The sequence below is a fragment of the Oryx dammah genome, unplaced genomic scaffold, assembly GCF_014754425.2.
Source record: "Oryx dammah isolate SB20612 unplaced genomic scaffold, SCBI_Odam_1.1 HiC_scaffold_17, whole genome shotgun sequence".
NCBI lineage: Eukaryota > Metazoa > Chordata > Mammalia > Artiodactyla > Bovidae > Oryx > Oryx dammah.
The window spans coordinates 77,593,593-77,609,066 of NW_024070201.1; the positions used below are offsets into that span (position 1 = coordinate 77,593,593).

Here is a 15,474-nt window from a genome sequence, read left to right on the forward strand (position 1 = left end):
AGGAGCAGGTCAGGCAGGGAGGGGCGGGGTCAGGCAGGGAGGGGTGGGTCAGGCAGGGAGGAGCGGGATCAGGCAGGGAGGAGCAGGTCAGTAGAGACACCCAGCACAACCCTGACAGCTTTCTGCTGTGAGGTCCCAGCTCTGCCCTACCTCCTGGAGGCCTCTGAGCCTTCCACGCCCCTATGAAAACCTTGATTGCCCCAGAAAAATGCACGTATTCACATGTGTGAGCAATCTGGCAGGCGATTTCTTTCTGTACAGGATCCTCAATTTCTACAAATAAGGTGAAGTCCACTCTCGGAATAGCAAATCCAAGCCAGAGGACTGACAGGGAAGCACCCTCCCCTCCCCTGGTTCTGTTCCTTTTACGGGAAGTTAACCTCTTGGGCTGTTTGGCCATCTTTTTTTTTTTTTTTTTTCTTTCTCTGCATTTATATTCATACAGCATAGAATTCCAGGTCTTTGAAGACGTTGAAAAGCTTATCCCCGGACCTCAGGTTGGGAGCCCCTAGAGTTAAGTAGGAAGAGCCCTCTCAGACACTTTTTGATCTGCCTCTCACCCCCAAGGAAGGCTCAGGAAGATTCTGAGACTTGCCCAAGGTTACATGGCCCAGTGAAGAGGACGTGAGTCCTCAAACCCAGGGGCCTGCTCTGTGGCTACTCAGCAGCTCTCGGGGATGTAGTCCCCCATCCCCACCCTGCTTGCTGGAACGACAGAATCAGAACCGTGCACTTAGCACAATCGGGTTTCTTGTTCCTCCCCTGAGAGCTCCCAAGACAGCTCTGCTCTACTAAAAGGCAACGCAGCTTTGGATTTCCTCTCTCAGAGTCTGGGACAGAAAACACTTGTTCAGCTGCGAGATGTTTCTCGTGCCGTAGGTGTTTCTAGCGATCGTTTGGTGTTGGAAACGTCCCCACCGCAGCTTTCATGAAACTCTGAAATCTGGCGTGTGTTCCACTTCCAGTTGCAACGTGCAACTCGGCGAGCTCTCGGGCCGATTGACAGAGACAGAATCAAACGGCACCGTTGGCTTTGATCACACTTTCTGCAATCTGGATTTTTTCTCCTTCCAAAAGCCGTAGAAAGTGTGATAAAATCAGTCATTTCCATCATTTCTGCAGAAACACGTGCAGGTCCTCTCGGCTTGGGGGTATGGGTTGGAATTCTCTCTCCTCTGATTTCGTCTCTGCTTCCTTTAGCTTACGGTGAGGGGCGAGGCAATTAGAGCGATCCTGAATTCATTCAGCCCTTTCTCACTCCCGTGTCTACCCACCCGCACAACAGCCAACAGGATGGGTAGAGGCTACTGGCTGACACTCCTGGGCACTTACTCATGAGCCTGGGACTTGGCAAGTGCCCTTTGTGGATTACCCCATCGACTCTGAAGAGGGAGGATTTTATAACTGGAAATCTGAGGCTCAGAGGTTGCATCTGTCTGCCCCCAGACTACCCAGCAAACAGTACTGGAGCTGGAATCCGAACTCTGGCAGGCTGATCCCCGAGCTCGTGTTCGCAGCCCCAAGTGTGCTGGCAGGACTGGTATGGTCACCCCCATTTTACAGATGAGGAAACTGAGGCCCCCCCCAAAAAATCACTCCCAGGATCAGACAGCTAGTAACTTGGCTCTCTGGTATATCTTCCCAGCTCTGTGTCCATTGACCTTTCCCTGCCTTGTTGAAGATAAATTAATAGTAATATTTTTTTTAAAAAAAGATCCAACACACCATATTTTAAATGTCTGCCTTTGCAGTCGATCAGGTTCCTAGAACGTGAGTCAATCGATGTAACCTGGGACTCTTCTCACAGGGGAGGAGTCCCTGCCTGCTGGAAGGATGTTGCCTCAGCCCCATGCAAGGAGTCTGCCAGGAGAGATTTTCCCGTCAGTATAAAAAAAATCAACTGTAAAAGTATATTTCGGCTGGCAAAATTACTTCCCAGCAGGCAGAAGCTCTGCTGAGAATGCCACCTCCCTCACTCAGACACCCGAATCCCAGGCCCAGGTTTTCCCTTGCAGGCTCAGCTGGATCCGCACGCTGTTGCTGTTTTTCTGCTGTTGTAACAGTTACAAGTCCCTGCTTTGGGAAGGAGTTTCCACCACTCCTTGGGAGACGGATCATTTCTAAACAGATGTCTGAGAGCTTCCAAGGGATTTGTACGTGGTGATTAGAAAACCCTTCTCCTTTCAGTTTAGCGACTACAAATATCAGCTCAGCATGGGAAAGCGCCACTCAGGGTTGAAGTGAAGGGAAGTGAATGAAAGTCGCTCAGTCATGTCCGACTCTTTGCGTGGACTATATTCTATATAGTCCATGGAATTCTCCAGGCCAGAACACTGGAGTGGGGAGCCTTTCCCTTCTCCAGGGGATCTTCCCAACACAGGGATCGAACCCAGGCCTCCCGCATTGTGGGTGGAGTCTTTACCAGCTGAGCCCCCAGGGAAGCCACTCAGGGCTGGAGCTGCCCACGGTGAGCTGGGCAGCTCCCACCCATGGGCCCTCCCCCTCACTGGAGGTGTGCAGGCGAAAGTGGGGAGGGCTTTGAGGCTTTCTTTTCACCTCCAGTCACAGCATGTGCTGGGTTGTGGCTGACCTGGAGACAGCAGGACCAGTTCCTGCTGCTGCTGCTGCTGCTGCTAAGTCGCTTCAGTCGTGTCCAACTCTGTGGGACCCCATAGATGGCAGCCCACCAGGCTCCCCCGTCCCTGGGATTCTCCAGGCAAGAGTACTGGAGTGGGGTGCCATTGAGATCCCGCTCATCTGGTGTCTCATTTAAGACGTGTTTCCTTATTAATTTTCTGTTTTGATGACCAGTCCATTGGTGTGAGTGGGGTGTTGAAGCTTCCTACTATTATTGTGTTACTGTCAATTTCTCCTTTTATATCTGTTAGTGTTTGTCTTGTGTATTGAGGTGCCCCTATGTTCAGTGTATAGATATTTGCAATTGTTATGTCTTCCTCTTGGATTGATCCCTTGGTGACTATGTATATCCTTCCTTATCTCTTGTAATATTCTTTAAGGTCTATTTTGTCTGATATGAGGACTGCTGGTCCAGCTTTTGCTTCCCATTTGCATGAAATATGTTTTTCCACCCTCTCACTTTCAGTCTATATGTGTCTTTAGGTCTGAAGTGGGTTTCTTGTAGACAACATATATATGGGTCTTGTTTTTGTATCCATTCAGCCAGTCTGTGTTTTTTGGTTGGAGCATTTAATCCATTTACATTTAAAGTAACTATTGATATTTGTGTTCCTATTGCCATTTTCTTAATTGTTTGGGGTTGATTTTTTAGATCTTCTTTCTTCCTTGTATTTCTTGATTACACAAGTCTGTTTAATATTTGTTGTAAAGCTTAACGTTTGCTTCTCTGAAAAGCTTTTTATTTCTCCATCAATTTTGAATGAGATCCTTGCAGGGTACAGTAATCTTGGTTGTGGTTTTTTTTCCTTTCAATACTTTAAATGTATCTTGCCATTCCCTTCTGGCCTGCAGTTTCTGCTGAAAGATCAGCTGTTAAGTGTATGGAGTTTCACTTGTATGTTACTTGTTGCTTCTCCCTTGCTGCTTTAATGTTATTTCTTTGTGTTTTTAGTCTTTGTTAGTTTGATTAATACGTGTCTTGGCATGTTTCTTCTTGGGTTTATCCTGTGTGACACTCTTTGTGCCTCTTGGACTTGATTGTTTCCTTTTCCATGGTGGGGAAATTTTCAACTATAACCTCTTCAAATTTTTTCGCATACCCTTTCTTTTTCTTTTGTTCTTCTGCTGCTGCTACTGCAGCTAAGTCGCTTCAGTCGTGTCCAACTCTGTGTGACCCCAGAGACGGCAGCCCACCAGGCTCCCCCGTCCCTGAGATTGACCAGTTCCTAGGATCAAGGAATTTTTTTTTTAACTTTTTAAGAAATCTATTTATTTTTAATTGAAGGATAATTGCTTTACAGTATTAGGTTGGTTTCTGCCAAACATCAGCGTGAATCAGCCATAGGTATACGTACGTCCCCTCCTCTTGAACCCCCCTCCCGCCTCCCTCCTCATCCAGCCTGTCTAGGTTGTCACAGAGCCCCGGTTTATGATAACTTTATCTGTTTATTATTCTTGGCCGCACTGGTTCTTTGCTGCGGTGAGTGGGCTGCTCGCTGCGGTGGTCTCGTGGGCTCCAGGGCAGGTGGGCTCAGTGGTCGTACTGCCTCGTGGCTTGTGTGATCCTCCCAAACCAGGGATCAAATCCACGTCCCCTGTGTGGGCAGGACGACTCCCAACCATGGGACCCCCAGGGAAGACCCAATCAAGGAATCTTTAATCTAGTAGAGATGATAAAGCTGCACTCAAATAATGAGAATGTTTACACACACACAGATCTGTTGCTGGGGCGAGCCAAGAATAGTAAAGACCAGGGAAGCAGAAGGGAGGTCCAGGCGGTGGTTCAGCCTTGCCGCAAAAACTCGGTGTGATTTCTTGGCAAGGCCTCGTTTCCTCTGCGGGCCTCAGTGTCCGCCTCTGTGAAATGGGCTGGCTACAGGTGACTGTCTCTAAGCCCGATTCAGTGCGTGTGGGCGTCTGGGGAAGAGCTCTGGAGACTCAGGCTGCTGAAGCACATGCTCTTTATTTGTAGACCTGTGGTGTGTACCCCCTCTACCCCGAGAAGGAAGCTTCCACACTGCCCTGCGGCGGCACCTCTGACAAGTGATTTATTATGGTAATTGACGCTTGTAACTTACTCATTCTCTGTTGCTGCTGGAGGCAGAAGGAAGCCCGCCCCTGCGCTCGCAAGTTTCTCAGTACTTCTCAGCACTGTCAGGCCTCGGAACTGTCTGATTCAGTCCTGTGCTGAGGGCACCCTATGTGGGCACAGAACAGGTGTCTCTGCGAGGGGCGTGGTGGGAAAGCTGGCTCAGCTGGGGTTTGTGAAGAAGCACACGCAGGGCTCCCACCCCGGCCCCCCAGTCAGTGCAGAGGATGGAGCCCGAAACAGGCCACAGCCGCACAGCAACCCAGCTCCAGGCGGGACCCCAGCAAAGTGGAGGCAGCGGGTGGAACCGATACCCCACCACCGGTGCCTCCCACCCACCAGCCCCCCACTAGAAACTAGGGAGGAGTCAGGGGCAGGAAGGCAGCCTGTAGAGGTCAGAGAGCAGAGACTGGGTGCTGGGGGGGCTTCCCTGGAGGTCCAGTGATTAAGACTCGGAGCTCCCAACGCAGTGGGCGGGGGTTCAATCTCTGGTCAGGGAACTAAGATCCCTCCTGCCTCACGGTGCAGTCATAACAGCAGAGAGAGAGAGGCTGGGTGTTGGGACAGCTGGACTGCGGGGGCCCCCGGGACCCCCTGGACCCCCGCTCCCCAGCTCAGCACGGGCAGGTGTCCGGGGTCTCTCCTCCCCCTGATCGTCCTGGCATCATCGCGTCAGAGCGCACCGCCATGTTTTCGCAGGCACAAGCTGAACGAGCTGCCAACCTGCTCCTAGGCTGCAGCCAACGCTCCCTTCAAAGCCTCTTCTCACGGGGAAGCGTCAGCGGGTGGGCAGGGAGCTGTGGGTTCCAGAGGCACCGTTTGGATCCCGGCTGTGCCCCTTTGCTGTATTTCCATGGCGCATCTGGGGAAACTGAGCCCCAGGTTTTGTAGCTCATCCAAACGGCAAAGCCGGAGTCCCAGCCCAGGATGGTCTCATTCCAGGGCCCCTAAGCCACCAGCTGCCCTGGAGCTGCTGTTGTAAGAGGCCTCGATGAAATGACGGGTGTGGAAGCCACCGGCTTCCTCAGCGGGAGAAAGTGCCGCACATATATTACTTCCCTGCGCTGTTCCCACCAATAGCATTTGCTTCCCCACCCAGGCAGCTGTCAGATCTAAATGTTTCTGCTGGGGAAAGAGACAGCCTTTGTTTCTGCCTTGTCCTAGCTCCACCTGACGAATGGGGAGAAATGGGTAGGAGGAAACTCGGAGGCCAGCCTTGCGACGCTCCGCTGTGAGATGTCAGGAATCTCAGAAATCCATTTACCCCTCCAGGAAGCATTTACCTGACTCCCTGCTGAACTGGGCAGGCCCTTGGGCAAAGAGAGACAGGGAGACCTGGCTTGTAGTTAATAGTGCCCAGTTACTGTTCTAGAAACTATGTCTGTGTTATCTGGCCGCGGCGGGTCTTCATCGCGGCCCATGGGCTCTCTAGGTGTGACGTTCTGGCCCAGGAGCTGCAATGTGGGGTTAGTTGCTCTGACCAGAGATCAGACCCACGCCCCCTGCATTGCAAAGCGGCTTCTTACCGGCTGGACCACCAGGTAGGTCCCGATAGTCCTAATTATTAGCTACAGTCTGGGGTGGCAGGTACTGGAGCAGAGGCCTGGACCCCAGCAGAGACAGGAAAGGTAGCCCAAAGGGGCATTTCAGCTTCAGCGCTGCGCTTGTAAGCCCGCGTGTGCGCGTGCTAAGTTGCTTCTGTCGTGTCGGACTCCCTGTGACCTTATGGACCGTAGCCCACCAGGCTCCTCTGTCCCTGGGATTCTCCAGGCAAGAACACTGGAGTGGGTTGCCACGCCCTCCTCCAGGGGATTCTCCCCACCCAGGCATCGAACCCGCACCTCTTACGTCTCCTGCGTTGGCAGGCGGGGTCTTTGCCTCTAGAGCCACCTGTGGAAGCCAGCACGCTGGGGGAGAAAAACCAGAGCACTGATTCGCAGTGCTTGCCGATTTCCGTGGTGTAAACACGCCGCCACGGTCAATTTCGAGCCAAAGCACATAGCCCCTGGCCTCGGCAGCGGGAAGAGAGACACAGGCGGGCTCCCAGGGTGGTGCCCCAGCCAGGGCCGCTTCCCCTCTGTCCTCCACCTGCCAGGTCGCTGAGCTTTTCAGGGGGCGCAGCATCCTTGCCCACAAGAGGGCCTGCAGACCCCTCAGCCAGGAAAGCTGCCCAGCTCCGGCCGTTCTTACCTCTCAGCCCCCGGCGCGTCAAGTCTCAGCATCCACGTCGCTTTCACACGCCGCCTTCCTTGACCCGCCAGCCTCCATGCCCTGTGCTCTCGCATCCAGTTTTCCCTGAGTGTGGGTCTGCGCGGCTTGTTCCTGTTTCCCTTCCCCATCCGAGAACAGAGCTTGCCAGTGCGTCAGTGGTGCCTAGCACCACGCCTAGCGTGGAGCAGGGAGCTCTGAACTGTGGGGAGTAGAAGAAGTGACAGGCCTTGGAGCTGGGCCCCGCGGGATGAATAGGAGTCTGTGCAGCGGCTCAGGGGCGGAGGCACAGAAGTCAGCGTCCACAGAGTGTTCAGGGGGTCCAGAAAGCGGGCAGCGTGCTGTGCGGGCGGCGAGGGGCCTCTGAGGGTGAGCCTGGGACCACAGACCTGGGGCTTGGCATTCCAGGCCTAGGAGTTGAATGCAGATACCGTCCTCACTGACCCCATTTCCTAGCCAAGAAGACCGGAGCCAGCGAGGCAGGAATCAGAGGACTTGGGGAAAATCAGGGCTCAGCCACAGGGTGGGGCCTCCTGGCTGGCGCTAGCGGTAAAGAATCTGCCTGCAATGCAGGAGACATGAGAGACGCAGGTTTGATCCCAGGGTTGGGAAGATTTCCCTGGAGGAGGGCACGGCAACCCACTCCAGTATCCTTGCCTGGAGGATCCCACAGACAGAGGAGCCTGGTGGGCTACAGTCCGTGAGGTCACAGAGAGTCAGACACGACTGAAGCGACTTGGCCTGCACGCAGGTTCGGGGTAGCTCAGCCCTTCCGTTTACTTCTCTGCTTATTTATTTATCTGTTGGCTGCATCACACGGCTTGTGGGGTCTTGGTTCCCAACCAGGGGCCAAACCCCAGGCCCGTGGCAATGAAAGCGCCTAGTCTCAACCACTGGGCCACCAGGGAACCCCATGCCCTTCTCCTTTTTCGGTGAGGTGGCTGGGGTCCTTCTTTGGACGCCTCACTGCTCACCTATGCTCTTTGTAAATGTTTATTTTATTCGTTATTTACTCATTCAGCCACTCCAGGTCTCAGCTGTGGCACGTGAGATCCTAAGGTGCGGCATGTGACCGCTTCGTTCGGCATGCGGGACCTAGAGTTCTCCCTGACCGGGGGTTAAATCCTGGCCCCCCGCGTTGGGGGCATGAAATCTTAGCCACTGGAGCACCAGGGAAGTCCTCTCGATTCTGTGGTTTCACTTTGCCTCGTTCTCACGATGAGGAAACAGACCTGCCTTGAGCACTCACGATATATATCTGGGCACCATCCCATCACCATCCTTCCTGCAGCTCTTTTTACTCTCACTTATTGACCAAAGCAAAAAGCTCAGAGAGGTTGAGAAATTCACCCAGAGTCAAAAAGCTGGTTAACGACAGCCGTGGAACCACACGTCAATCTCCTGGACTTCCTAAGACGGTGTGTTCCTGGCAATGTGGTGTCCTTGGAATCTGCCCTCTGTAATCTTGAATGACTCCACAGTGTCAGCTCATTCTTTGTTCTTCTACAAATACCTCTTCCCTCTGAGGCTCAGTCTTCTGAGCTGTGCCGTAATGGTGGCGGTTTAGTCGCTAAGTCATGACCTACTCTTGCGACCCCGTGAACTGTAGCCCACCAGGCTCCTCTGTCCATGGGGTTCTCCAGGCAAGAATTCTGGAGTGGGTTGCCATTTCCTTCTCCAGGGGACCTTCCTGAGTCAGGAATCGAAACCGGGTCTCCTACACTGCAGGCAGATTCTTTCCCAGTGACTCAGCTATGAGGGAGGAGTTTGTAGTAGTCAGGGTAAGTACTGCCAGCTGCCGTAACAAATAGCCCCTGCAGCTCAGTGGCTCAGCAGAGGCTTACGCTTTGCTCAAGGCGCTGTGCCCTGTGGGTCAGGGTGGGTGGAGAGCTGTGTGAAGTCCTCTGGGGGTCCTGCCACCCATGGGTCAGCCTCCTCTGGGGCCTGAGCTCTCCCCTGGCTCCTGAGCACCTGGCTGGGAAGGATGAGGAAGGCACACAGCTCTCACACACCCCAGCCCAGTGGTAACAGCCCTCACTTCCCTTCACTTTCTGTTGACAAGAACTGGTCCCCCAGGCGAGGGGGCTGGGAAACCCGGTCCAGCCGGGTGCCAAGGCAGAAGATAACCCCGAGCCTGGTGTGCACGGAACCTGTCTCTGCCGCAGGGTGGGGCCAGATCCTGTGATCCTCCCCCCACTGCAGCCACACCAAGTGCAGAAGTCAGGACGCATCTGCAGCCGGGCCCCCCCCCTCCAACTCCCCGCCAAAAGCCGTTCCTCCTCCCGCCTTCCCGGGAGGAGAACCCGTCCCTGCCAAGCCTCCTCTGAGGGCGTGTGGGCGGCGAGATAATGATCTGAGCGTGCTTATTGCCTCTTGGAAGGTAGGTGCTGGAGGGGAACCAAGTCCGCTTTGGTTCTTCTCTCTGTTCTCTTCACATTCCTTCCCAAGATAAATTTAGCTAGCCCGGCTCCGGGCGGCGGTACCCAGGATACCGACTTCTTGTTTTCCGAGCCCATGTCAGAGCGTTCCCCACTGCGGCCGGGAGCCAGGGATGCAGACCTCAAGACCGCGACCCGATCTCGGCCCTGCTCGTCTGTGACCCCCTCCACCCACCCGCCCCATCCCCAGCCCTCAGCTGCCGCATATTTCAGACAAGGGCCCTGAATGCTTCAGTGACCTGAGACAGAACGCAGAGCACAGAAGGGCTTCCCAGTCCGGCGCTGTGTCCTTCCCAAAGAAAGAAAGGAAAGAACACGAGCAATTGCGGCCACTTAGCACCCAGAGGCAGGAGACCTCTGGCTGAGGGCACAGACTGAGGGGTTGTGAGTGTGCATCGGAATTCCAGTTCGGGCGAGCGACCTTGTCGGGTGTCTCTCCATCTGCAAAATGGGCCAACGCTGCCTTCTTGAGATTTCCCGAGAAGCTCGAGAGATGTGCTTATTTTTCTGCTGAATTCTGTGAATGTGGGTGTGGAGATGGAAATGGTTCATACGTTACCTTGGGCCAGCCTGAGAAGGCCACGGCGAGGACTTTCTGGAGCCTTCTGCCCACACCAGACCCTTCTGCAAACTTCCTGAACTCTCCCGCGAGGCCTGCCAGCAGAATTAGGTTCTGGGGCCTCTTCATTTTTACAGAAATGATTTCCTTTCTGGCGTCCGTCCTATTCTCTTACAGCTGGTGTGGTTCCAGTTTGGGGCTCTTGGCCTTGCTCTGTAAAGCTCTCTGCCGCCTCCACCCAGACCACACTGACCCTGATTTTCTTTTACATGTTTCTTTATCCGACTGCACCAGGTCTAGGGGTGGCGTGCAGGATATAGTTCCCTGTCCGAGGATGGAGCCCCAGGCCCCCTGCACTGGGAGCGTGGACTCATCGCCTCAGGACCACCAGGGAGGTTCCCATACTTACCATAATTTTGAGGATGAGGTAGCTGCTGCCGTATTTCCTTGTCCTCCAAATCTTTTTTTTTTTTTTCCTTTTCAGCCACACTGCACATTTTGCAGGATCTTAGTTCCCTGACCAGGGATTGAACCTGGGTCCCAGCAGTGAAAGCACCAAGTCCTAACCACTGGCCAGCCAGGGAACTCCCTCACCAAGGCTTTGCCCTTGGGGTTAAGTGGCTGCCCTTCTCGCAGCCTCCTTCCCAGGCCTGGGTTTGTTCTACCTCTGGGTCTCACTGTCAGGAGGACCCTTCTGTCTCTCCAGCCTCTCCCTCTAGCTGCAGAGCCTCTGCAGGAAACACATGCCCGGGTCAGCCTCCCCAGAGACTGTTTTCTCCCTGAACCCTTTCCAGCCTTTCTAAGACCTCCGTCAGCAAATAGGTGCTTCCCTCGGGCACAGGCAGAAACCGAAGATGGGTCCCCTCCTGCCACACGCCCTCCTGACCCAGACAAAGCTCTCCAGGCCCAAGCTTCCTGCTTGTAAAGTGGGGAAGGGGAGGGCCAGAGTCCCAGGAGGGAACAGTCAGGGGTCTCAAAAGGGGCGACTGCACGGAGGCACTCTTTGCAGAGGTGGGCAGGCTGCCCTGCCGTCTCTGGGCCTCAGGTGGGAGACCAGCCCGGTTAGAGGCCCCGCAGAAGAGCCGGGAGACAAAAAGCACCCTGCCTGTCTTCCCTTCACCCTCTGGCCACCCGCGGGCACCTCCCACTGGCTGGACCAGCCCAAGGGCAGGGGGCTGGGCGGGAGTGGTCTCTGCAGAGAAGGACAGAGAGGATGTCCAACACGGAGGTCAGGACCCCTCTCACTGACTGACCTGAGGAGGAGGCCTCAGCACGCCCCGGGTTATAGACACCAAAAGTGAAACCCCAGGGCTGAGTCCCAGGAAAGAGCCCACACCTGCGGCCTGTGGTGGTGGAACCAGGATTTAAGCTCGTCTCTGCCTGACCCCGGAGTTTCCAGAGCTGACGGGCACCTCAGTGGTGTCTGACTCTTTGCGATCACATGGACTGTACCCCACCAGGCTCCTCTGTCCATGGAATTTCCCAGGCAAGGACACTGGAGCAGGTTGCTAGCTCTTCCTCCAGGGATCTTCCCGACCCAGGGACTGAAGGCGAGTCTCCTGCAGGAGATTCTTGGCAGGCGGATTCTTGACCGATGAGCCGCATGGAAAGCCACCCAGCCAGCGGCGACAGGAGCTGACATTTACGATTTAAGGTGGCTCTCCCCCCACACCCCACCAAGTGACCTTCTCCCCCCGCCGTGATCCTTCCGTTATCTGTCCCCTCGGGCTCAGCACTTCCATTCCCCCGCTGGACAGTTTGGAAAGCAAGCATCCCTGGGAGGGGTGTTGTGTCAGTCACTGGACACTTATAGGGTGAGTTTCTCAGCTGTCCTCTGTTATGGGAGAGGCCTGGGACGGGCCTGGGAGCCTCTGGGGACTGGAAATGCTGAAAGAGAGGTGCCCGATAAAAAGACCAGTGTGGACCCCACACAGTTGCAAAGCTCTCTGTATCCCTTCTCGGTGAGGACTTACCGAATCCGAATCCTCTTCCTGGGATGCTGACATTGGGAGGCTGTGTTACTGCTTTGGGGCAGTAGCTGAGAAAGATTACCCTGCACCCCACTCCAGTACTCTTGCCTGGAAAATCCCATGGACGGAGGAGCCTGGTAAGCTGCAGTCCATGGGGTCAGTAAGAGTCGGACACGAATGAGCGACTTCACTTTGACTTTTCACTTTCATGCATTGGAGAAGGAAATGGCAACCCACACCAGTGTTCTTGCCTAGAGAATCCCAGAGACGGGGGAGCCTGGTGGGCTGCTGTCTATGGGGTTGCATAGAGTCAGACATAACTGAAGCGACTTAGCAGCAGCAGCAGCAGGGTTAGTTTCCCAGGTGGTGCTAGTGGTAAAGAATCCACTTGTAAATGCAGGAGCCAGTGCGGGTTCAAGCCCTGGGTCAGGGAGAACCCCTGGAGAAGGGAATGGCAACCCACTCCAGTATTCTTGCCTGGAAAATCCCATGGATGGAGGAGCCTGGCGGGCTACAGTCCACAGGGTCACAAAGAGTCAGACACGACTGGGCACATCCATACACACGCACACATACACACACACACACACACACACACACACACACAGAGTTAGTTTCACCCATAATGGGCACAGCCACGTAGAGGGAAACGCGCTGGCTTTAGAAGCCGAAGGACAAATGCAACTCAGGTCCTTGCTGACTGAGACGGTAGGTAGACCCCATCACCACCACAGGCATCCCTAAATGGCATGATACCCACCTCACTGTGTTCAGTGAGAATGAAACGTGATCACTCTTCTGCGTGGTTCCGGGCACATGGCAGAGAAAGCTCAGAGAGCGAGTTCTTGAATGGCGGGGTGGGGTGTGCAGATCCGGCCCTAGGTCTTGGCCAGGTGAGTCACCCTGGACCAGTCATTAACCCCTAGAGCCGGTCACACCCTTATCCCACTGGCTTGTGAGATGCGGTGTCTAAAAGCATTTATTATTATCATGATCATCATCACCTCAGCCACGCCTTGTGTCATGAGGGATCTTAGTTCCCTGACTAGGGTTCAAACCTGCGTCCCCTGTATTGGAAGCATAAAGTCCCAACCGGTGGACCGCGCAGGAAGTTCCTAAAAGCACTTTTTAAAGCACTTTCGGAATCAGTGTATTCCTTCACAGTGTCGGCACCAGGGAGCCTCTCTCAGTGCTTACTTTGTTCCAGACCTTGTTCTCAGCCCCTGGCACGTGTGACTTCATAGTTTTCGTAGCAGGACTTCTGTATTATGCTCACTCACAGATGGAGGAATCGACTCTCAGGTTAAGTGACTGTCCCAAGTTGGGCGGCTGGCAAGTGGCAGAAGCAGGCTTTGAATCCAAGCGGGCCGAGATGCCCACGGCAAGGGGCACACCCGTCTGGGAGAGGACTCCCAGAGAAAGAGAACCGTGGAAGCCTGGAGTCCAGCATGGCTCACACTGTCCTCCACGTCAGACTCACTTAGAGGAGTCATTTAGAAGGCAGCCTCCCGGGACCTAGTCCTGAGCTGCTGATTCTTTGGGTTCAGGGCCGGGCCTGGAAATCTGCCTCCTTAACAAACCCTCCAGGTTTTGGCTGTGCCCCGCGGCCAGCTGAACACACGGGGAGGACGGCTGCGGGAGTCCCGCCCCACCGTCAGGCAGGGCTGGGCAGTGAGCGAGGGCCGCTGAGGGTTCAGGCAGGAGAGACAGAGCCCGCAGCGGGCCTGCGCTTTCCCCTCTGGCCTCCAGGTTCGCCAAGTACTACAAGATGGACAACGGCAGTGAGTACCGCACCCTGCTGAAGGCTTTCGGCATCCGCTTCGACGTGCTGGTGTACGGCGATGTGAGTTCTGGGCCGGGGGCGGGGCGAGACCCAGGCCCTCTCGGGGCCGTCGGGGCCGTCGGGGCCGGGGCCTGCGGCTGGCCCGCCCAGAGACCCTCGCTGGTCACATTTCCGCAGCGCGGTGGGGGTGGGGGGCGCCCACTGTCCCCCGAGAAGCCTTCCGGCTCCACGGCCGCCCTGGCTGGGAGCCCCCGGCTGGCCTCAGGCCTCACCCGGCCCCGCTGGGCGCCCTGCGCGCTCACCTTGGTCTTCGTGCCCCAGGCTGGCAAGTTCAGCGTCATCCCCACCATCATCAGCTCCGTGGCGGCCTTCACCTCGGTGGGAGTGGTGAGTGCGGGCCCTCCAGGCTCGGCCACGCCCGGGGCGCGGGGTGGGTGGGGAGCAGGCCAGCCTGGAGAAGGAGGGGGGCCCTTTTCTGCCTGGAGCCATCCCCTCCGCGCTCGGCCAGCAGCTCCTGTCCTGCTGGCCAGCGCCCCCACCCCTGTTACCAAGTCCGAGTTGCCCATCACCGTGAAGGTGGCGGAGTTTGGGGTGGTTGCTGGAGACCCCAGGGTTCCCAGACCTGAGAGCCGAGCAGGCGCAGAGCCCTGCTCCCCCGGGCCGGGCACACGCCCCCCGCCCCGCCCATCCGCCCTCCCCCGCATTCCCTTGGCTTCTCCCTGCGCGTTTCAGGGTGGGCCCACCCCCGGAGCTGCGGAGGTGGGTCCCAGAGACAGAGCAAAGCCCTCGGGCGTTTTCCTAAAGGAAGGTCAGCTGGGCAGCTCTGGAGGGCACGCCTCACCCCTAGGGCAGTCCTGCTTCCCCCAATGCTGCCCCACCCCCCGCCCCCGGCCTGGCCTGCCGCAGCGCTCAGGGCCGCCCGCTGTTTCTCCAGGGCACCGTCCTCTGCGACATCATCCTGCTGAACTTCCTTAAGGGGGCCGACCAGTACAAGGCCAGGAAGTTCGAGGAGGTGAATGGTGGGGAGCGGGGGAGGGAGGGGGCAGGGAGGGAGCTGGACCTTGGACTGTCCTGGGTGCACGAAGGAGAGTTCACTGGGCCTCAGCGCACATAGGGTGTCCTGCGGGCGGACCTTGGCCGAGCGCGGGGTGTGGTCATTGCTCTCAGCATCCCCAACCACGCGTCAACCCTCGAGGGTGGGCAGACCCTGCTGTGGCTTGCCTTGGGGTTCGCTTTGCCCTTTAGCTGCATGGGAAGAATCTTGGGGTCACACCCATCTGCCCTCGGTCCCCTCGGACCCGGCCATGAGCTGTGACAGCTGAGTGGGCCACACGCCACACGGGGGCCCACGGAAGGACCCCACCCGCGGTCGGAGCTCACTCACACCAGCCCTTCTGCCTGCAGGTGAGTGAGACCACGCTGAAGGTCCCAGCCTCTGTCCACCCCCGGGACACCAGCGACCAGACCACGGAGGAGAAGCAGTCCACGGACTCGGGCGCCTACTCTATTGGCCACTAAGGCCTCTCCCACCGGCCGCACGCTCAGCCTGGGGCACCCAGCCTCCCGACGGGAGACCCCGAGGGGCGCCGGGGGACGGGAGGGGGAGCGGCTCTCATTTCTGCTGCTCACCCACAGGGGCCACAGCCAAGGCTTGGGTCTGACCGCCCCGCCACCCTGCAGACGGGTCCTGCTCCCACAAAGACCCCCATCTCACCTGCACCCCCTGCCTCACCCCCTTCTGCTTCCCCAGACCCCAGGGCGGTGGTACCTGGCCGTCCCCCTTCCAAAGA

The 15,474-nt window shown here is 56.4% G+C and overlaps 1 protein-coding gene across 1 annotated transcript in view; it reads left to right on the forward strand.

The window, feature by feature from the left end:
• Positions 1-15,202, forward strand: part of P2RX3 (purinergic receptor P2X 3) — a 32,205-nt gene extending 17,003 nt beyond the window's left edge. The window contains exons 9-12 of the mRNA XM_040259372.1: positions 13,651-13,744; positions 14,006-14,071; positions 14,619-14,696; positions 15,089-15,202. Of these exons, the coding sequence (XP_040115306.1) occupies positions 13,651-13,744; positions 14,006-14,071; positions 14,619-14,696; positions 15,089-15,202 (352 nt within the window). The remainder of the gene's footprint in view (positions 1-13,650; positions 13,745-14,005; positions 14,072-14,618; positions 14,697-15,088) is intronic.
• Positions 15,203-15,474: the final 272 nt, after the last annotated feature.